Genomic DNA, 21,753 nt, shown 5'->3' with positions numbered 1-21,753 from the left:
ATGCCGGTTTCCGGCCGTGTCAAATTTTAACTCTCCACCCTAGCTTTCATAGCTCCTACCCCAGTCTTAACTACCACATTTCTTACCATTCCTTAAGACATAGGCGCACGAGTCAGTTTTCTTACTGTTCTCCCATGCTCTGATATATTTAATCCCTCTTACATGTTTACCTTTTCCTATGCTCTCCTTTCTCCCTCTTGCCTATTTAAATTCCTGCCTGGCCTTCCAAGAGGTGGTTTCAGGTTCTACTTCCTCTCCTCAGTGATCTTGTTTCTCTGAATTCTCACTGTCTCTGTCTTAGGGCCGTACAGTTTTCCACTTAATTGTTTTTGTTTATTTGTTGCCTTTATCTTCAGTGTGTTACTCCATTGCCCCAGTTAGAATGTAAGCACCATTCTATAAAGAGCAGGCGTGTTAGAGATGTTATGTACAACATGATGACTGGAGCTAACACTGCCATATGACGTATATGAAAGCTGTTAAGAGAGCAAATCCTAAGAATTCTCATCACAAGGAAAAAATGTATATATTTTGATATCTATATGAAATGATGGATTTTAACTAAACTTACAATAAGTATTGCATGATATGTGTAAGTCAGATCATTGTGCTGTACGGCCTAAAGTTATACAGTGCTGTAGGTCAAATATACCTCAGTGAAACTGGGGGGAAAAAGCAGTCATGCCACACAGGTCAGTATTCCCTATAGACTGTGCCCACAGGAGGAGCTCAGGCACCCCTGTAGGTTTCTTACCCAGTGGAAGAGACTCCCCAGTCTGCTCCCAGATAGCCTGGCAGACTCAGGAGGAGGCATGCAGCACCATGTTCTTTTCCCCATTTGAGAGAATCAGTAGTTACACACTCTTCTAGAAAGAAGCCTGTGGGGTGGGTGTAGAACAACTTCCCGTAAGTTACAGCTTGAAAATAAAGATATTTAACATGTACTCCATTTATTTTCAGGCTGCAAAGATCTGCAATAACATGCTGTTAGCCATTAGTATGATTGGGACTGCTGAAGCTATGAATCTTGGAATCAGGTTTGTCGAATATATATTTTCATGTACTAACAATTTTTATGAGCTTTTCTATTTGATTTTCTGATGTTGAAAAAAAAAAAGGGGGTCCGTGAGAGATGAACGAGTTGATCTAGGAACATTTTGAAAGTACTTCATTATTGAACTTTAATAGACTTTGCTTATTTGACGACCACTGGGCCCTGGAGAGCATGAATATTCTTTGCCATAGCCATAAAATGTGTTGTGCTGTATATTCGAAGTTACATTATCCTTTTTATATGGGAGCTCCATTTCTCCTGTTGTATTGAAATGCGAGAAACACTTTTACTGTAAAATTTAAACATACTTTGGCAGTGTAGGACAAATTTTTGTAAAACGCCGTTTTAATGTATGGCGAGTTCAAGTGTTCTGCTACCACATGACTGGTTTTATGTATCTGTTCACTACAAGGGCTCTTGGTTGTTTAGTCTTGGGATAAACTGGATGGCATTCATAAAGCTGCAACTCATGTACATAACTCTTTCATTTTAACTGGCTTGTGGTTTTGTTACTTTACATTAAGGATATGTCTTTCCGTTAAAATAAAATGCATCCATACTCTGCTGAAAGTGATGCAGGAATTTTGTTTCTCCTATGATAAGGATCATCTTTTAGAATGCTTAAGGTTAATGTCTTAAGTTTAGCCTTTAATCTTTTGGGTTAGGAATGTTACATATGATTAATCACCTAATTAATTGTTTGAATGTTTGGTATTTCATGAATATAATAAATATACGTTTCTTACTTTAGAAAATGCTCAATTAGCAAGATGCTTTATTCAGGTGTTTTCTTCACATTTCCCCAAACTGCTTACCAGGGATATCACAAATCAGAGTAGTGTTTCATCTCACAGCTTTTGATAAAAGCAATAAAAGAGCCAAAGTGCTTGAGATATTTTTTAAAACACAGTAATGGATTCACATTTCCTCTTAATTACCATATCAAGATGCTGTTGTTTATTGAATTGCCCTTGTCTCAGATGTTAAACTATCTTGACCTATTAAGTTGTCATGTTGTAATTGAGATAAAAGAGGAATTTGCTTTGCATCAGTGCTAATTGGTTTATCAATATCCTGTACCATTTACATTTTAAAATTGAATGTCTGTAAGATGCTAAGGCATATCTGTACAAAGCCTTAATAAAACTGGTAGTATAGGAGCTGTTCAGAGTGGTATGTCTGTACTGTAGCCAGTTTTAGGCTATGGGTCACTTAATCGTAAATGAAAAACGTGTTGCTAGTGACTCGTTTTCATGTCCATCCTCTAGACTAATTTCATGGAAGAGGAAGATGTAAATTTCTGGAGCCAAAATTACATACAAAATTAATTGGTGTTGACAATAGGATTGGAGCATTAGTGTGCATGTGCATCTTTAGGATTTTATCTTCATTCTTCTGGATATAAATGAATAATAGTAAAAACAAAAAAGCAAAAGCCTAGATAATCTAGGCTATGTTCTACTGAAATTTCCCTCTTCATCTTTACTAGTTTGTTTTATATCCTGCTTCTTACTCTGAGCATCACTGGTTTGAGATATTCCTTAGGCCTAGCGATGTATCCTCTGGCCTTCCTCAGCTAATTTTCCTAGCAAACCTCCTACCAGATGATCATTTGCTATTCTAAAATGAACTTTTTGTGTGGTTAGTGCTGATAGAAGTCTAACTCCAAACACCAGCTAATAAAGAATAGTATGAAAGTCACTTGAATCAAGTGAATGGAATAAAATATATACAATGAAATACGTACATGGACTACTACAGAGAGTTTGTGATCAAAGAGAAGATGAAAAGTGATAGAATTCCAAATAGAAATGTTAAGAGGAAAAGCAATAGCTTCCCTTATTATTGGTCTTGATCCACTATGAGAAAAATAATGTTTAGAAAGATGAAACTTTAAATGTTTAATTTTTCTGAAACTCTGCATACGTATATTGCTATCACATATATAATATTTGCATATATCATATATGAAAAATGAACACAGAGTAGGAACTCCCTAATTTTACTTAACTTGTAATAATTTATAACTTTCTGGTGCTTCAGATCATACTAATGAATTGCTTATTTTCATAACATTAGGATTTTATTAGTTTATCTTGACAAAGATTCTCAGTGGCTTGCAAGTCCTAAAAATGATTGCCTCTGCTATTGTCTTTTCTCCATGGTTTACAGACATGGTTTAAAGTGACAGGATTGTTCTCTAATAGAGTATAGAGAGCGACCACGATTTATTGAGCTTTGCAAGGTGAAAGAGAAAATTGGCATCAGCAAGCATAAATTCCCAAGTAGTAAATTCCCACAAAGTAGTACAGCATCAAAGTGGCTCAGCCACATTTATATTCTGTTCACTCTGAAGTGAATTTTTTTTAAAGCATTAATGTCAACATTTACAAATTGAGTCACCTATTCCTATGAAGTGATCATTTCTGATTAATTTCATTCTCATAAGTCAGTGTTTTTTCTAGAACAGTGTTTCCCATTTTTTTAAAAAATAGAAGAATAAAATCATGCAGTTTAGAACTCTTATTGACCCTATGCTCTTTTACAGTAAAGATGGATATAAGGGAAATTTTAAACGCTACAAAAAAAAAGTAAAGCATAAAGAATATGGGTATACAACATATTTTTGAAATTCTTTTTCTATTAGACCTTTGTACCTTCTAATTGGGTTCTAATTAGGACTCAGAACATAGTTTTATTGGCACCGAAGGTGTTCTTCCATTAGAGACGTTTTGCTCCCGTGTGTCACAAAGGAACGGTGCTGATAGTGGAAGCTTTGTTGTTTAGTTTTCATAAAATTTTGCTCCACTGGGAATTGTCTTTTTTGTCTTTTTTTTCAGTACTGGTGGTTATAACAGGTCATTTGCATCACCAGTCAGCACCTAGGCCCCTGGCAACGACCATCTTGTCTTCTTCCACCTTAAAAGAAACTTCGGACAGTTGAACTTTTCTGGCAGGCTGTGCAAGATGAGAACTTTCCCACAAGTGTCGTTTTAGTTTCTTGGCTACGGCCCTTAGACGGTGGTGCGTTTTCATTTAGGTGATGACTTGAGTCCCCTTAGCTGTAAACCTAATACATATGCAATAGATGTAAACTTAATACATATGGAATAGATGATGTAAATCCTAATACATATGCGATAGATAACAAGTGGCAGAAGGTTTATAATAAAAATTTGACCACATTTCTTTTTTTTTTTTTTTTAAGTTTATTTATTTATTTCGAGAGAAAGAGAGCACACACATGTGTGTCAGGGAGAAGGACAGAGAGGAAAGAGAGAATTCCACGCGGGCTCCGTGCTGTCGGTCCAGAGCCCAGTGCGGGGTTCGAACCCACAAACCACGAGATCGTGACCTGAGCCAAAATCAAGAGCCGGATGCTTACCCAGGCGCCCTGACCAAATTTCTTACTAGATTGGTAAAGCACTGTCATATTGGCTTATTGACTGTTAAGTTGCCCACCCACGTGATCCAGTGAGACTCAGCGTGGTGGGAGTTTGATGTCGTAGCTCTGCCATAGACTTAAGTTTTTCTCGTCTATAACATGACAAAAATAATAGTATCTGTCCACAGAGTTTTTTGTGAAAACGAAATGAGTTAATCTGTGTAAATCTTTTAAAACAGTTCCCGGCACATTGTACAGGCTCAGCGTGGTAGTTATTGATGGTGGCGGTGGGTTAGTATTTGAATTGAATTGTAACGTTAAAAGTGGTTTCTTTATAACACTTCTCACCAGCTGGCATGTGTATGTATGTGTTTGTCTATTGCCTGTCTCCCCAACTAGAATGCAAGCTCCCTGAAGGGGATTGGCTTTGTCTGCTTATTGCTGTGTCTTAAGAACATACCTAGCACATAGTAGGCACTCAGTGAAGACTTGTCAAATGGATAGAGGGGCGAGAAGGGGGAGGGAGGCACTTCTCCTGCCTCAGGTAAAAGTTAATGTGTGTGTGTGTGTGTGTGTGTGTGTGTGTGTGTGTGTGTGTGTGTGTCTTAACTGGCTCATTCCTGGATGGCAGGCACAGCCTTTTCTTAGATTTTTACTATGTCTCCTTGGCTCCAGGCACAGCACCTGCGCGTGGCAAATCTGTTAAACATTGATGAATAAGTGGACAGTCTGTTAAAACTGACATAGTCTTAGGGCACCTGGGTGGCTCAGTCAGTTAAGCATCCAGCTCTTGATCCCGGCTCACGAACAGGTTCATGAGTTCAAGCCCCGCGTTGGGCTCTGCGCTGGCAGTGTGGGGCCTGCTTGGGATTCTTTCTCTCCCTCTTTCTGCTCCTCCCCTGCTCGTGTGAGCACTCTCTCTCAAAAATAAATAAACTTAAAAAAAACTGGCATAGTCTTAGGTATTTCATTTTCACATCCTGTGATACAAACATCTCAGTTTAGTGACATAGTCTGCTTTGTTCTTACGTAAAAAAAGACAGTATAGATACTTCTATAGAATATAAAGTGAAAAAACTTTTTTGGCCCTTAACAGCCTTGGTTACAGTGAAGGCAAACATTTGGATTCTGTTTAATTTTTTTCACGGTGTATGCATCATTTTTACTTCTCTCAAAAGTTCATTTAAAATTCTTGTGTTTTAAAGGTGAGTAGATTTGACACAGTGACGTTTATTTGAGTTGCATTATATATGCGGTCAGAGCAATGAATTCATTCTCTGTTTATATCAGAGAACATTCCAGCAATTGTAAAGCCACATGCATGCACGCGCACACTCTCGAACCACATCCAGTGGCAAGTTATTATGGGGACTGACAGACTGTCATCCTTTTGATGGCTTGAGCTGTATATCTCCTGAACAGCAATGGGGCTCTTATGCAGAAAGTATCATATGTTCCCAGCCAATTTACAGGGAAACAGCAATAACATTTTATCATGGTTGAGAGCCCAGTAGCTGCTTCCTATTAAACTTGCCCTTTCAGATACCTGTCTTGGATTAATTTGTTGATTTCAAATGGAAACTCAGTCTTCTCCAGTGAAGCATGACGTTCTAGGATAGACTCTCTGAATGACAATTACTGTGTATTCTAGCTGGTTTCAGACCATTACAAGCCTTAGGCACAGTGGAAGACAGAGGACTTCAGTAACTGATTTTAATATTATGTCTAATTTTAACTGTCAGTTATATATGTGCCAGTGAAAGAATCCTCAGAAAGATGAAATGCAAAACACTTCTAACTTGCTCTTTTTAATGATACACTTTGCCGTAGGGTGGGGAGTCGGGAGAGGAAAAGTGGTGAGGGAGTAGCCATCTCCTAAAGGGGAGTCAGCACAGCGGGGAAGCATCAGATTTGAAAAGTGAGCACGTAACAACTGCCACCTCGCTTTTTTGCGTGCCCCTCAGGATGCTTCTAAATAGTAATATGTTCACCAAACAGGGTTCCATAAATCAGTGCCAGTATTTTTCCTTGAACACTCAAGAAAAATGAAATGTAGGGTTTTACAAAGGATAATAAGCTTTGCCCGCCATTTTGGTGAGTACTGTACATAGAGCATGAACTGCTTTAGCAGTAAAGGCTGTTGTGAGGTTCTCTTGAGTATAACCAGGGAGGTTATAAAGAGAGCAGTAACTCTGCTGCTTTAAATGTGATGAACCATTTTAAAAGAAAAATCTAAATTCAGAAGCCCTTGAATTATATTTCAAATGGAAGGGAAGAGCGATATTTGGGGGTCTTAAAAATATTCCCTACTCATGGAGCACATTAGACATAGACATTCTTGAACCTTTGTGCTTAGGGAATATATTTGCAGTTATAGCAGATTAATTGTTAATGTGTGATTTTTACTTTTCATAGTATGCACATTGGCTTTCTCTTTCCCAAGTCATCTGCTCTAACAGCATACTGATAGCCCCTTTTTATTTAAAAGTGGAAAGAAAGCATCAGTAACAAACTACACCTGTAACAAACTTGGAATTTTGTAAAGGAATGAATGAAACTGTTGGATTTCTTTCGGGCAGTCTACCATTGAACGGAATGTATGACAGCCGATTAGAGTGAATCTTCTCTGTCTGTTATAATCCTTAAGAAAACTCCCCATTGTAACATGGTCCACCACTTGATTTCACACATGTGGCATGCCATATATATTCCTCACACCACAGCTACTTCTTGAAAACCTGATTACGTAACAGTTGTATTACGTGCTATGTCCAGACATACACTGGCTGTCAGCCTTAGCCCCCTACTCCAGTACTGGAAAAACGTGTACTGGGTCATGATACTCACATTGGGAAATAAACAGACATAGGTTTCAAACACAGAGGAAACAAGAGCTTAAGCAAGGCAACATGCGTAATTTGTTTCACAGTGATAAGTGTCTCTTTTCAGTTTTTTTTTTTTCTTCTTCTCTGGAAGAGATTGGTTCTAAGGAAACGCAGAAAGCTTTTATGACAATTATTTTATAATGTCTCTTTGTATGAAAGAAACCAGTCAATTGCTGGGTAGAAAGTTTTATTTGAAACTTGATTCAGTGAAACTTAGCCAAACTGTGCTTCCCAAACTGCATTCAGATTCTCAGAATCAAAATAATATAGCATTTTGATTCTATTTTTTTTCTGGGTCCACACTGCACAGCCGTTGATGCCCTCAGCTCAGTGATAGAACAAATGATGTTTCCGCTTGGGCAAGCTTTGTTTTATCAGGATCAGTAACCTTATCAGCAGTTGACCCAGAACTATAATGCATGTCTCTGAATAGATAGCATATGTCACAGCTCTGTGCAGACTTGCTTCATAAGCAAGATCGTCTAATGAAGATTTAATAAATAAGGAAAAGTTTGCAGCAAGAAATGTCTTCTTTTATAATGATAACTTCTCTTAAGCTCGTTTTACTGCTCGTGGCTCATCTCTTGTATTCATTCTCATAAAAGCTAAAAGAATAAACATACATATAAATGCATCCACACGGACTTCCATGATGCATGGTTTATCTGTCAATATTTCTTTCTGAAATATATCATTTGTGAGGAAAGAATGTAGAATTTAGATTATCATATTGGTTTAAGGTTCTTATGTGACACATAAATGCAACGATATCCAAAAGACTAGAAAACCCATGTGTGTGATAAACCAACAACTACACAATTATGTGTTATTTCTTAAAAATAGGATATAGCACAGGGGATTTTCTCCCACTGCAGAATGTCCTGGCTCAGACGTGTTTAATCACGAGCTTTTAATACCCTATAATTTAAGACTGGGTTCTTTGCCCTCATCAATCTGCTTTGATTTTTGAAGACATACAATAAATGGAGAAGGAAGATAGAGCATCCTCATACGTAAATAAGTCACGCATGACTTGTACATTTTGACATTTAACACTGCTTTTCTTTGACCTTTGACAGGTTAGGGCTTGACCCAAAACTATTGGCTAAAATCCTAAACATGAGCTCAGGACGGTGTTGGTCAAGTGACACTTACAATCCTGTACCCGGGGTGATGGATGGAGTGCCGTCGGCTAATAACTATCAGGGTGGATTTGGAGCAACACTCATGGCCAAGGTATGGTAAATGCAGAGACTCCCTCCCCAAGACAGAGGGGAACAGATGTTTAATGGCCTAATCCCCCACTCCCCTTTAACAAAGCATATGTCTACCCTAGACGGCAAGATTACTAAAATAGCGATTCACTTACTCATTGGAAGTGAGTTAAAACTTAGCTTAGATAAAAATCCTTATTTTGTTTGTTTATATTCCTGCCCGTTCAGATGAGAAGACTAGGCTGGGAGTTTTATTTTGTGCTTGGGTTTGTTTGTACTGTGAGATGGGCAAGATTTTGTTCTTCATAGAAATTTTCATTATTTTACCAAGTCCTTAGAATGGAAGCAGTAAGAATTTTCTGGATAATACATTGACATTGGGTACACCTATCACAGAAGAAGAGAATATCTTTCTCACGATACTAGATTTCTAAATACGCCTTCCCGCTTTAAGAATATGTACGTACATAAGTATGTATGCATTTCCCTTCTCTGCCACCACCAGTACCTTGGCTGAGCCTCCCTTGGATCATACCAAATCAGTCCTTAACTGGTGTCCTATCCTTTCATAATCCTCTCCGGTTCATTTTCTACCCCGGGGGAGGGAGCGGGCTTCTGGACACGTAGAAACCGGAGTGTGCCATTTCCCCTACTAAGTCTCTTTCACCGTTTCCTGTTACTTGTAGTTTAAAGTCTATCTCTGCAAGTTGTCTCACGAAGCCCTCCATGATTTGGACTTTGCTTGTCCCACCAGCTCGTTTCAGCCTTCCCAGCTCATCTTTTGCTTCCACCGTAGTGAACTCATTTCTGCCCGTTGTTGTCTCTTTTTTTTTTTTTTTTTTTTAATTTTTATGTATTTATTTTTGAGACAGAGAGAGACAGAGCATGAGCAGGGGAGCGGCAGAGAGAGGGAGAGACACAGAATCTGAAGAGGGCTCCAGGCTCTGAGTTATCAGCACAGAGCCCGACGCGGGGCTCAAACTCACAGAGCGTGAGATCATGACCTGAGCTGAAGTCAGACGCTCAACCGACTGAGCCACCCAGGCGCCCCTCGTTGTCTCTTACTTGCAAACCTCCACGCACGCTATTCCCTCTGCCTGCATCGTTTGTCCTTGCCGCCCCCCCCCCCCCCCCCCCCCCGCCTTCCCAGCTTCCGGCACATTACCTGGCGTATTGCCAGCACACGTTAAATATTTATTGGATAAAGCAGTGTTTGAAACTACATTTCTTATTTTGCAGTTTGATTTCTCCTCATGTTTCGTTTAAGAAAATATTTATTTTTATGCGAATCCGTATCCTGTATTTAGGTTTGCATATAATTTAGGATTTTGTAATTGTGCTGTGTGGCTGTTGCTAGAAACAGGAAGTAGCTCCTTAAGTGTATTGTTTTCATCGAAGCCGCAGGTGATTTATTAGGGCACACGGAAACATGAAAGAATCGCATTTATGCTCAGTTTCCATTCTGTGTCTGTGTGAAGTGAGTTGTGAGCTGTTAGCTTATTCGGTTCCACCAATACGGCTAATGGCTCAAACAGAGGAAGTGGCTAACAGTAGAGTGTAATAAGAGGTCGGAGGCTTCTGATCAAAAGGATCAGATGGATTTGTCTTTTTGTAGTGCTGGCTTTGTCTGGGGACTCCGCCCTAGCTGTCCTTCACTCTGTGGTACACCTGTGCTTTAGCCATTTTCTGCAGTGGCCCTGCCCACTGTCAGAGTCCTTCCTTTGACATGATTTTCTTGGGACGCCTGGATGGCTCAGTCGGTTTAGCATCCAACTTCGGCTCAGGACATGATCTCACGGTTGGTGAGTTCAAGCCCCGTGTCAGGCTCTGCACTCACAGTGGGATTGGGATTCTCTCTCTCACCTCTCTCTCCGCCCCTCCCCCGCTCGTGCTTTTTCTCTCTCTCTCACTCTCTCAAAATTAAATAAGTGAACTTCAAAAATAGATGAAATGATTTTCTTGATCATGAATGACCGTGTTTTCAACTAACAGTGTGAGACAGTGCAGGAGTCAAACATATGGATGTTACCGGTGTCCTTCCCTCAAGAAATGCAGTTGTGATCTCCCTTACAAAGAGGAAGACTTCTTAATTTTGCTTGGAATGAGAGTACGTAGAAAGGAACTTAAAAAAATCTTTCATCACCTCAGATTGCTGTTAACAAAAACACACCATAGCTAATTAGGTTTGTGTAGAGAAACTGATGGAGATTAAAGAACTCCCCATCGATGCTGCGTTGATTAAAGCAGTCTTAGCATTGTGATTCTGCTTGGACAGATCAAGGCTTAGCTGCTAAGAGAGGTTTTGTTCAATTGCCATTAAATTTTATTGTGCCAGGGGATGTCATTGAAGTAGAGGCTTGTGCATTTATTTCTAGGTCTTAACATCATAAAATTCTAATATGTTGTGTGCATAATCAGAACATAGTCAATATGAAAACTAGATCATTCTTCTGAACTCTCCAACCTAGATGTCTACTTGTGATGGCCGCTACAGAACACCATATGGAAAATCACGATGGTTCTTGGTACTCCCTCAGTATACCCATTTCCTCATAAAACATAACAGCTTGGTCCTCCGTTAACTCATTGAACCTTATTGCCATTGTTGTGTTATTTTTTCCTGAACTACCCACTTAGCTCATGCATTCATAAATATTTTATTTGATGAATGATGTGGAAAATCTGTTTATTTTAAATTATACATTATCAGCTTCAAGGGATGCCTTCTTTTTCTAACATTTCAAGATACAAAAGCCTCTCAGGTTTTCGGAGACTAAGCACCGTTCGTTTTTTAGAATGTCCACCTTTTAAGGTAGTGGCCACCAAAGCAATTTCACTTTTTGATTTTTGGTTTGGACAGATTTTATTTGGGTGTGTACTTGCCCCTTTGAAAAACTCTAGACCTTTCTTCTCGATAGTACTGTGTTCTCTTTAGTATGTTATGTTAACTGTGAGTTTTTCTGTTCTAGTTTGTGTTCCAGTTAACTAGGTTAAAAGTTAAATGCAGTCTATGTAGATTTTCTCTCTGTCATTTGAAAATAAATCTATCTTGCAGATTGGCTGCAAAATGATGTCAACCAGAGAGGTTTGTCTGGGTATAAACGATAGTGTAGCTGTATGTTTGTTAACTGTGCGGGACACAATTCAGCTTGCTTTTTATTTTTAGGAAACTATAGAAGAATTTAAGGTTAAGCAGATTTTTCAGATCTATTGTCTACATGTGAAAATTATACAAATAAGCACAAAATAATGTTTGCCATTATACCATCATACATATTTAAGAGGCTGGAGATTTAAAAGTTTTCTGAAGCTCTCAGGATGAAGCATTAGCTCGCCAAGATGTTAAAGGGTTGTCATGAGGGTGGATGTCCCATTGCACTTACAATAAAACCCAAACTCCTTCCTAAACCTACTAAAGCTTCTGTGTTTTATGTGTTCCCATGCCCGGCTCATTTCTCTCCCTAGCCCCCTTGCTTACTCTCATTCAACCTCACTGGCCTGCTTGCTGTTTCTCGAATATTCAAGCCGTGTCCCAGCACCTTGCTGTTCCATCTGCCTGCGTCTCTGTTCCCCCAGCTCTCCAAAGAACCCACTGCTCTCTGACATTCAGATCATAGGTCAAGTGTCTTCACCTCAGAGAAGCCTTCCCTAAACATTTCCTCTATCAGAACTCTCTTCCTTCCACTCCACCCTTGCTGTCCACCACTTCCCAGCCCCTTCCCCTGCTTTATTTTTCTTCATAGTCCTTGTCCCTATCTGAAATTGTAGTATTTGTTGTCTGTCTTCCCCGAGCGTCACAAGAACAGTGCCTTGGTTTCATCATGCCTGTGTCACTGGCGCTTGGGACAGTGCTAAATACTTGTTGAATAAAGAGATTGCGTGGATATTCGGTGATTCCATGATGGGGGGCTTGTCTTAGGCTTACAGGCTTCTGCAGATTTGAAAAAGCATTTCCCTGTGTGATCTCATTTATCTAGTAACCCTCGTCCACAGTCAAAACAGACAGGTCTGGGTGGAGGAGTGGGGAGGAGACTCAGAAATTAAGGTTTCTGTCCAGAGCAGTTTTGCCCTATGTGAAAGTACTTATAAAAATATATATAACCCGCCACAGTGTTTGTAAGTATCTTATTTTTTTTCAGACTTCGTTCCTCCTGCTTTGAAAGCAAAGCATCAGGAGCCACATTTGCAAAGTGAGCCCTCGCTACCAGTCTCAATGTGTTCCTTCCTGCCCTTGTTTGATTTAGGATCTGGGGCTGGCCCAAGACTCCGCCACCAACACAAAGAGCCCGATCCTTCTGGGCAGCCTAGCCCATCAGATCTACAGGATGATGTGTGCAAAGGGTTACTCAAAGAAAGACTTCTCGTCCGTCTTCCAGTTTCTCCGAGAAGAGGAGACCTTCTGAGTTTGCCCTTTGGCCGTGGACACTGTTGGAAACCGACCTCCATTCTGGAGCCTCCTTATAGCTCACTCCACAAGTAAATGGGCTTAATCAAAGGTCACCTGTCTGCTTTTGACTGTCTAGGTCCCAGTAAACCTTAGGATTTTTCACCCATTTTTAACTGCTTATTTTTTTTATCTATTTAGCAAACCTGTGTTCTCTCCATTTTTTTTTTTTTCTCCCTGTAAGCCACTGATGGTCTCTGCTAACTAGCCGATTGACCTTTTTCAGAAGTTTGACTCCTGAGCATCTTCAACTAAATCGTTGCATACTTCAATCAGGATAGTATTTATTCCACTTTACAAATAAAACCAAATATTGTCAACAGGATGAAACCTATCTTAAAGAAATTGGTGTGGGGAAAGGAGTTAGAAAAAGGGGAAGCATAGTGAATTATTACCTGTGTCCCTCGGGAAGTTTGTCCTGTTAACCAAGTGGTGGTATTCTTGCGTTGCTGAGGTTACTGATTTCTTTTCCAGGGAGTCGGTAAAGCTAACGGAACTCCCTGCTGCATGTTTATAAGTTGGACTCTGTTACATTATCTTACTGTGTATCCTTCTTGTTACAACTCCCAATACTCAGCAAACTTGTTTTTTATATTTTTGCTTCCTTTTACATTCTTACTACATATTTTTTGACTTTAAAAGAATGACATCTTTAGAACTGTTTCAGAGCCAATGATGATATTTGCTTTAGATAATTATTACATTATTCTAAATATAACCATATTATTTTGAAATCAAATAAATTTCTATGCTGATAATACTTTCTTGGAGTTTTCGTGTCTCCGCAGCCATTTGGCAAGCAATTAAATGATCTGACAAACTGGCATTCCAGACTGATGGGGGAACGGGTGGGAAGAAAAGGAAGGGAGGGGAGGTCAAAAGGAACCGAGTCTGAATTGGCCAGTGGCAAGCCAGCTTCCTGCTGTTCATCTGAATCCTTAACGGGCATTCATTTGAAAGTTTTCGGTTGTGGGTGCCATCGGAATTCAGCCTGCGCAAAATGGAATATGCCACAGTGTAGACTTTCCCCACCACAGCCCCTAGAAGTCTTCTTGGTGATAGACCTCGGTGCCAAATCTGGCAGAACTACAACTACTTCCCTCAGTTTCCTGGTGACAAAACATCCCAGGCACTATTAGAAGTGCTGGGGCTACGGTGACGAACAGAATAGACAAAGTCTTGCCCTTGTAGACTGTAGATCCTGGTGTCGTGTGTGTGTGTGTCTGTGTGTGTGTGTGTGAGGGGATGTGACAGACAAAAAATAAATGTTTACTGCATACGTCAGATAATAATAAGGAAAAAAAAGCAGGACAAGGGGGATGGATGGGAGGTGCCCAGGGGTATTTTGTTATGGTGGTCAGGTTGGCATTTGAGCAGAGAGAAGGAAGTGAGGGAACACGCCATGCAGACACCTGAGAAAAGAACATTCCAGGAACAGGGAGCAGAAAGTACAAATGCTAGATATGAGGAAAAACAAGGAGGCTGTAAGTGAAGTCCCAAGATGAGGGGGGCCAGATCTTGTAGGGCCGTGTTAGGACATTGGCTCTTATTCTAAGTGGGATTGGTTGTGTATCACTTAGCCAGAGTGGAAGCTAACTGATGATACGTTGCCACCTCAACATTCAGCGGCTCAAAATAACAAATGTTTATTATTTTTCAAGATTCTCCAGGTCAGTTATATTATTCTTCTCCCCTGGGCCGGCTCCTCTGGAGCTGGAGGGTCTAGTTTGGCCTCACTCAGCTGGGACAGCTGGCACGGTTGGGGCTTCTCTCCACAGGGTCCAGGAGGCTAATCTGAGCTTCTTCACGTGGCGGTGGAAGGGCTCTCAGCGGCAACGCAGGACAAGACCAATGAGCAGACCCCTGGCTGGGTTCTGCTTGCTTCGTGGCTGTCCTGCCCCCTTGGCCGAAGCAAGTCACATAGCCCAGCCCAGAGCCCGGGTAGGAGGGGATGACATAAGAGGGTGGACACCAAGGCATTACGGTGGCCATTTTGCAAATATCCTGTCACAGGCAGCCCATTAGGGATTTTGTTAAGAGGGCCGATGTGGTCTGACCTAGCCTTAAGAGGGATCACTGGCTGCTGTGTGGAGAATAGAATGTAGGGCGAGGCTGGAAGCAAGGAGACCAGTTAGGAGGGGATGGTAATAATCCAGATGAGAAGCAGGGAGGGCTGGGACCAGGATGTTAATGAAGAGGTTTCTGTCTCCTCGGGCAAGAAATGGTCAGATTGGAACATAAAGACAGATGCACTAACTAATGGATTGGGTGAAAGAGAAAGGGAGGAGTCAGGGAAGAATCCAAGCTTGGTGGGGAAGGTGGAGGGCAGGCGTTACCATTTACTCTGGGGGAGACGTGGGAAGTTTAGGAGGAGAAAAGTCCTAGGTGGCCACCCAGAGGGAGGAAAGGCAAAGGTCCCAGACCACACCCTGTGTTACTCTCGCTTTCAGTGGCTGGGAAAAAGAGCCAGCAAATGAGATGAGGGGTAACAGTAAGGTGAGAAGACGGTGGGAGCCAAATGCAGATTGTGTCGGAAGGAAGAATGATTATTTGTGTCAAAAGCTACTGAGAAGCTGAGTAGCAAATGTGAGAGCTGAGACTTAGTGATTTGCCTTGGCAAAATAAGTGCCTCTGACGGGTGTTCTGGGGCACGTTGGAAATGACATTGGACACGGGGGAATTGGGAGGGAAAGGGGAAGCGTTGAGTAGAGACAGCTCTCGAGACGTTTTGCTGTTAAGAGGAAAAAACATGGGATAGATACTGGCAGGGATGTGGGGTCAAGGGAAATTTTGTTGATGTGTCTTCAAGATTGGAGATACTATGGGATCATGCTGATGGAAGTGGAATGGTCCAGTAAAGGAGAAGGAGTGGTGCATGGAAGAAAGGCTGCTTGCCAAGGGCTATCGTTTATGTATGCATGTTTATTTTTGAGAGAGAGAGAGTGTGAGTGAGTGGGGGAGGGGCAGAGAGAGAGGGAGACGCAGAATCCGAAGCAGGCTCCGGGCTCCGGGCTGTCAGCACAGAGCCCGACGCGGGGCTCGAACTCACCAACCGCGAGACCATGACTTGAGCCGAAGTCGGACACTCAACCGACTGAGCCACCCAGGCGCCCCTATGTAGTTTTCAGCATAAAATAACATTAGTGCTGGAAAGGATCTTACCCACCTCTCAGCACGTTGCAGTCCCCGTCCTGTGACCATAAGTTTTCTCATCTATAAAGTTGTCATAAACAGGGGCCCCTGGGTGGCTGAGTTAAGCAACCGACCCGTGATTTTGACTCAGGTCATGATCTCATGGTTCATCAGTTGGAGCCCCGGGTTGGGCTCTATGCCGACAGCGCAGACTTTGTTTGGGATTCTCATTCTCTCTCCCTGCCTCTCTCTTTCGCAAAGAAATGTAAAAATAAATCACATTGGCAGAAACAATGTAGCTGAATAGTAAATGCTTACTCGGAAACTTGAAAGCAAAAAATCTGAGTCAGGGACAATCCCAAGTGGTGGCGAGCACGTGGAGACGTTAAAACCCTCATACGCGACTGCCGGGACCATACCGTGGTGGAAAAGAGCGTGGCAGTTCCTCGAGAAAGTAAACACAGAGTTTCCGCAGGACCCAGCGGTTCCACTCGATCCTTGAGGATAGATCCATACGCACTCGAGAGGAACGAAGTTAATGCGTCCGCATGGAAACTTGTACACGAATATTCGTAGCGGCATTATTCGTAAGAGCCAGAAAGTAGGAACGGTCCAAATGTCCCCTGACTGATGACTGCGCGAACAGAGTGGCACATCCATGCCGTGGAAGAGTGGCCATCCAAAGGCATGGAGTACTGACCCAGGCCACAACTTGGGTGAACCTCGAAAGCATCGTGGCAGGTGGCAAAAGCAAGACCCGGGGGCCACAGGCCGGGTGATTCTGCGGGGAATGGCCGACCAGGCAGATCCCCAGACCCAAAGTAGATGAGTGGTTTCCAGGGACTAACGGGGGAGGGGGAAATAGGGAGTGACTGCTGTTCTGCGTGGAGTTGCTTTCTTAGGGTGATGAAAGCGTTCTGGAATTAGATAGCCATGGTTGCATGACTTTGTGAATGTGTTAAAAACCACTGAATCGTACGCTTCTAAATGGTGAGGTTTATGGTGTGTGAATTGCATCTCTCGGCAAAAGAAAAACTAAGGAGAAAAAGTCACGAGTTACAGCCTCTCTTCCCAAGTGGTTCTCGACTGGGGCAGTGTTGCTCTGAGGGGACGTATGGCAATGTCCAGGCGTATGTGTGGTTGTCATGTGGGGGCTGCGGGGTGCTCCTGGCATTGAGCGGGCGGGCGTATGTCGGGGACACTGCTAAACAGCCCACAGTGCACGGGACAGCCCCCGCAACATACGCCCCAAATGTCCATAATGCAGGGTTTGAGAAACTCTGCTCAGGTGTGTGTTCCACAGGCACCTCAAACTTGGTGTATCGAGACCTAAGCTCCCCCATTCTCCCACCCAGCAGACCTGCTTCTCCTCCGGGTCCCTGTCCCATTCAGCTTCCCAGGAAGCATCCCTGACTCCCCTGTCCCCTCCACCCGCTCTCCACGGTGAGGTCTATCTATACCTCTGGCGCCTACGTCAGGCCCTCATTGGTTCTTGTCTAGGATACTCGAGTATCTTTGCAATTGTTCCTTTTTCTGTTTGTTTTCAACAGCTTTCCTGAGGTATAATTTATATACAATAGACCTCGCTCGTTTTAAATGTACAGTTCGATGACTTTCAGTAAGCTTACAGAGTTGGACAGGCATTGCCACAATCCAATTTTAGAACGTTTCTATCACCACCCCGCCCACTCTTCTTGTGCCCATTTACTGTCATTGACTGTTCTCACCCCGCACCCTCCAGCCAGAGGCAACCACTCATCTTTCTGTCTCAATAGATTCCAGCTGTTCCTGGGCCACCAGTTTGGTTCTTTAATTCGTCCTTCACGACACTGCAAGAGAGATCTTTCTAAGACTGAAATCCAGTCCAGTCATCCCCCTGCATGAAATCCTTTAGCCTCGGTTGCAGTCTGAACTCTTCAGCATGGTGTTCGTGGCCCTTCATGCTCTGGCTTCTATTTTACTTCACCAGCATTATTGCCCTTGGCTTTCTTTATGGCATCCCGGGTGTCAAAGGTTGTGAACCGCTCGCCATTGTTCAAGCATGACACGTTTCTCACACACCAGTACCTTTGCACATGCCACTGCCTTCACCAGAAATGCCCTTCTCCACCCCTAATTGTGTCATATCTTCTGAAAGATATCTTCCACATCTTCCTCATCCACTTCAGGCTGAGTCACTTCCCCTCTATGTTTGCATAGCTATTTGATGATATCGCTTGTATCATAGGACTTGCCCTGTTACACTGTCTTTGCCGGTTTGCCTGTCTGTCTTCCATACCAGTCCATGAGCTCTTTGAGGGCACAGAATGTGTCATATTCAGCTTTGAGTCCCCGTGTTGAGTTCAACGCCTTGCATCGAGTAAAAGCAGAGTAAATGTGTGGCTGTGTGAATGACTGAGTCGTGGAAGCTATGGCATTGCATTCGTGAACTAACTGCGTAGACATTTTTCTTAAAGATTCTTCCTGGGGCGCCTGGGTGGCTCAGTCGGTTAAGCGTACGACTTCAGCTCAGGTCATGATCTTGCGGTCTGTGAGTTCGAGCCCCGCGTCGGGCTCTGTGCTGACCGCTCAGAGCCTGGAGCCTGTTTCAGATTCTGTGTCTCCCTCTCTCTCTGACCCTCCCCCATTCATGCTCTGTCTCTCTCTGTCTCAAAAATAAAAAAAATAAAAAAAAAAAAAAAGATTCTTCCTCAGCAGGAGCACCTGGGTGGCTCGGTTGGTTAAGCGTCTGATTCTTGATTTCGGCTCGGGTCAAGGTCTCATAGTTTGTGAGATGGAGCCCTGAATCAGGCTCTGCGCTGACAGCATGGAGCCTGCCTGGGATTCTCTCTCCCTCTCTCTGTCTCTCTCTGTGCCTCCTCCGCCTCTCTAAATAAATAAACTTAAAAAAAAATTTTTTTTTATAAGATTCTTCCTCCGCATGTCAGGTTTGTTTCACTTTGTGTTATCAGTGATGCAGTTTGTTACACATGGTTGCCCAAGATGTCTTTGCAGAATGTGAAACTTTGAAAAAGTTTTCTTAGTCCAAAGATTAGCTTACACTAGGGCGCTTGGGGTGGCTCGGTCAGTTAAGCGCCCAACTTCGGCTCAGGTCATGATCTCATGGTCCGTGAGTTCGAGCCCCGTGTCGGGCTCTGTGCTGACAGCTCAGAGCCCGGAGCCTGCTTCAGATTCTGTGTCTCCCTCTCTCTCTGTTCCTCCTCTGCTCATGCTCTGTCTCTCTCTCTCTCTCTCAAAAACAAATAAATATTAAAAAGAAAAGAAAAGATTAGCTTACACTGAAGAAACTTCTGAGGAAAAATACGCACTTTTGGTAGCAATATTTTGTCTTTTGGTTTATGTACCTTTTTTTTTTTTTTTTTTTTTGAGAGAGAGGGCACAAGTAAGCGAGGGTCGGGGGAGGCGAAGAGAGAGAGAAGTGGGGCTCGCCTGAAGTGGAGCTTGAGCTTACCCGATGCAGGACTTGAACTCAGGAACCGTGAGATCGTGACCTGAGCTGAAGTCAGATGCTTCACCAAGACTGAGCCACCCAGGGGCCCATCTTTGTCTATGTGCTTTAAACCCCGACTTGCTTGCACATAAAGCATGCACACCTTCCCCTTCAGGAAGCACAGCAGTTTCAAACGTCATCTTCGACAACATGCTACCTGGACCCTGAGGCGTGCAGTGAATTTCATAACCACACGGGTTTGGCTTATTCAAGGGATTCCGCGAACCGTTAGATGTTTGGGAGAATCTTTTGCTATCCTGTTGACCCGATATCATGACGACGAAGCGTATGCCCAGCCGCGGCTGAGTCCAGCTTTAAGTGAACTCCAAGCGGGCCGGGCCTGCTCCTCGGCCACTTTTCTCATTGCACGAATTTTGATCTTGACTTTTCTTGCAGGCAGTCAGGGATGCGTGCGATCTGTCCACGTCTTGGGGGAGGGGGGGCGGGCGGCGAGAGGGAGAGGCACGCCTGAGCAGGGCACGGGGCAGCATTATCCATGCACATTAGTTCTACCCAGGCTGCTGTCAGAAGCCTGCTGCTGCTCAGGAAAACAGCCCGTGTTCCTGCGGGCCTCAGCCTCAGCCTCAGTTAACCGCACCCTCGAGCATTCTTAAACGGCCGGCCGGTGGGGAATTGTCTGCCCGAGTGGGGTTCTTAGCCGTCCTTCAGTTCAGTTGAAGAGGAAGCTTAAGGACATCGTAGGGATTTGTAATGTTCCTTGCAAGGTGTCAGGCCCATAAACTAGCGTGTCCATTGCACCCAACGCGTGCGTGGCATCGTCTCTCGTTGGTGGCCAAGGGATGGAAGATGTCACCTTTTGCTGTTTAATGGTGATCACCATTTAATAATTCAGGAACACCTAAAAGGGATGTAGGCTTCTTCGTTCAGGCTGGAATCAGCCTCTTTGAGAACATTAAAAGGAAAATACAATAAAGCAGACGCATTTTGCAACCAGCCGGCAGGGAGTGCTTCTGGGTGTCTTGGTTACCGGATCTGTCCTGGTTAGGAGACAGGAGACCCGCCCTAGGTCAACACTAACCTGCGCAATATTGTGGGTGGCTTCCTTTGTTTGAAAACGAGAGCAGCGCGCTGATCTCCAAAGTTTGTTTTAGGTCTAAAATTCTGATGCCTCTTAGTTAAGGGTTTAAGAAAATGGGAGGCATATGCTTCTGACAGTTTTTGGATTCTCTCTGTTTAGGTATTATTTATGGGTCATATAGCCATCTCATCTATTAGGGTTTTTTTTTTTTTTTTTATAGCCGGAATAGATTCAGAGATCAATACATTTTTATTAATGATAGTCCGTCATGCCTGGTAAAGAGACAGCAAGAGAGCTCATCTAGAATGAGCCACTTGAATAAACCTGACACACAAGCTTAGCTACGAGCTGCATGTTGGCAGGCCTCTCTGTGAAATAATGACATTGGCGGAGGGAAAGACGACGGAAACCTTCCTCACAGCCAGACTCATAAAATCAAAGGGCAGGTTTGGGGTGTATTTCCCAACTCTGGCTGTATATGCAAATCCCATGACTTTTTGAGTGTAGCATTTTATCTTCCAAAGGACAAAATTTGGCATTTGCCATAGTCATTAAAAATGATAAATGCCTAAAATGCTTCAGAGTTGGGATTGTTGTAGGTTAGAACAAATATTGCGTCAGTGTCTTCAGAGTCGACAACTTCTCACTGATGTTGTCAAGCCAGAAAATTAAAAAAAACAAAACAAAACAAAAAAACCCTTCGTGATTTTCCTTTCAGATCATGTGAAATTGGGCATAATTGTTACCAGTACTGCTTATAAAAAAGGAATGGTCTGGGCCTTTTGGAAGTGAATTATTCTTCCTGCCACCATTAAGAAGATAGCCTTGTGCCCCGAAAGAGTTAATCCACTTCCAGATGGAGCTTTTCAGCCCCTCGAAGCAGAGTTCAGATGATATCAAGTTCACTCTTCTTTTACATTTGTTTTGGGCCTGTTGAACTTCATTTTCATTCCGTTTATGGATCAAAGTTGAAATATCTTAAGGTAATTTTAGACTATGTGAGGCCTTTCCCAGAAATGTCACCTTAGGGTTCCAATCTCAGAGACCCTAAAGAGCAAATGTAGCTTTAATCCGTGTCTCTCTCCTCCTCTCCATGACCTTAACCCTGAC

At 42.8% G+C, this 21,753-nt stretch overlaps 1 protein-coding gene and 1 long non-coding RNA gene across 3 annotated transcripts in view; one reads left to right on the top strand and one right to left on the bottom strand.

The window, feature by feature from the left end:
• Positions 1-18,225, top strand: part of HIBADH (3-hydroxyisobutyrate dehydrogenase) — a 114,848-nt gene extending 96,623 nt beyond the window's left edge. Inside the window, exons 6-8 of one of the 2 annotated variants that reach the window (XM_045495167.1) lie at positions 961-1,037; positions 8,404-8,560; positions 17,890-18,225. In XM_045495167.1, the coding sequence (XP_045351123.1) occupies positions 961-1,037; positions 8,404-8,560; positions 17,890-17,964 (309 nt within the window). In that variant the 3' untranslated portion in view covers positions 17,965-18,225. Of the gene's footprint in view, positions 1-960; positions 1,038-8,403; positions 8,561-12,782; positions 13,743-17,889 lie in introns of those variants that run through there. The other variant, XM_045495166.1, reaches the window with a different exon arrangement.
• LOC123606615 lies at positions 433-8,494 on the bottom strand. The gene is made up of 3 exons (XR_006716387.1): positions 8,381-8,494; positions 6,232-6,241; positions 433-447 (listed from the first exon to the last, which is right to left on the bottom strand). It is a non-coding gene; the product is annotated as an uncharacterized LOC123606615 (long non-coding RNA).
• Positions 18,226-21,753: the final 3,528 nt, after the last annotated feature.

The sequence above is a fragment of the Leopardus geoffroyi genome, chromosome A2 (genome assembly GCF_018350155.1).
Source record: "Leopardus geoffroyi isolate Oge1 chromosome A2, O.geoffroyi_Oge1_pat1.0, whole genome shotgun sequence".
Taxonomy (NCBI): Eukaryota; Metazoa; Chordata; class Mammalia; order Carnivora; family Felidae; genus Leopardus; species Leopardus geoffroyi.
This window is presented reverse-complemented; position numbering and strand designations above follow the sequence as displayed.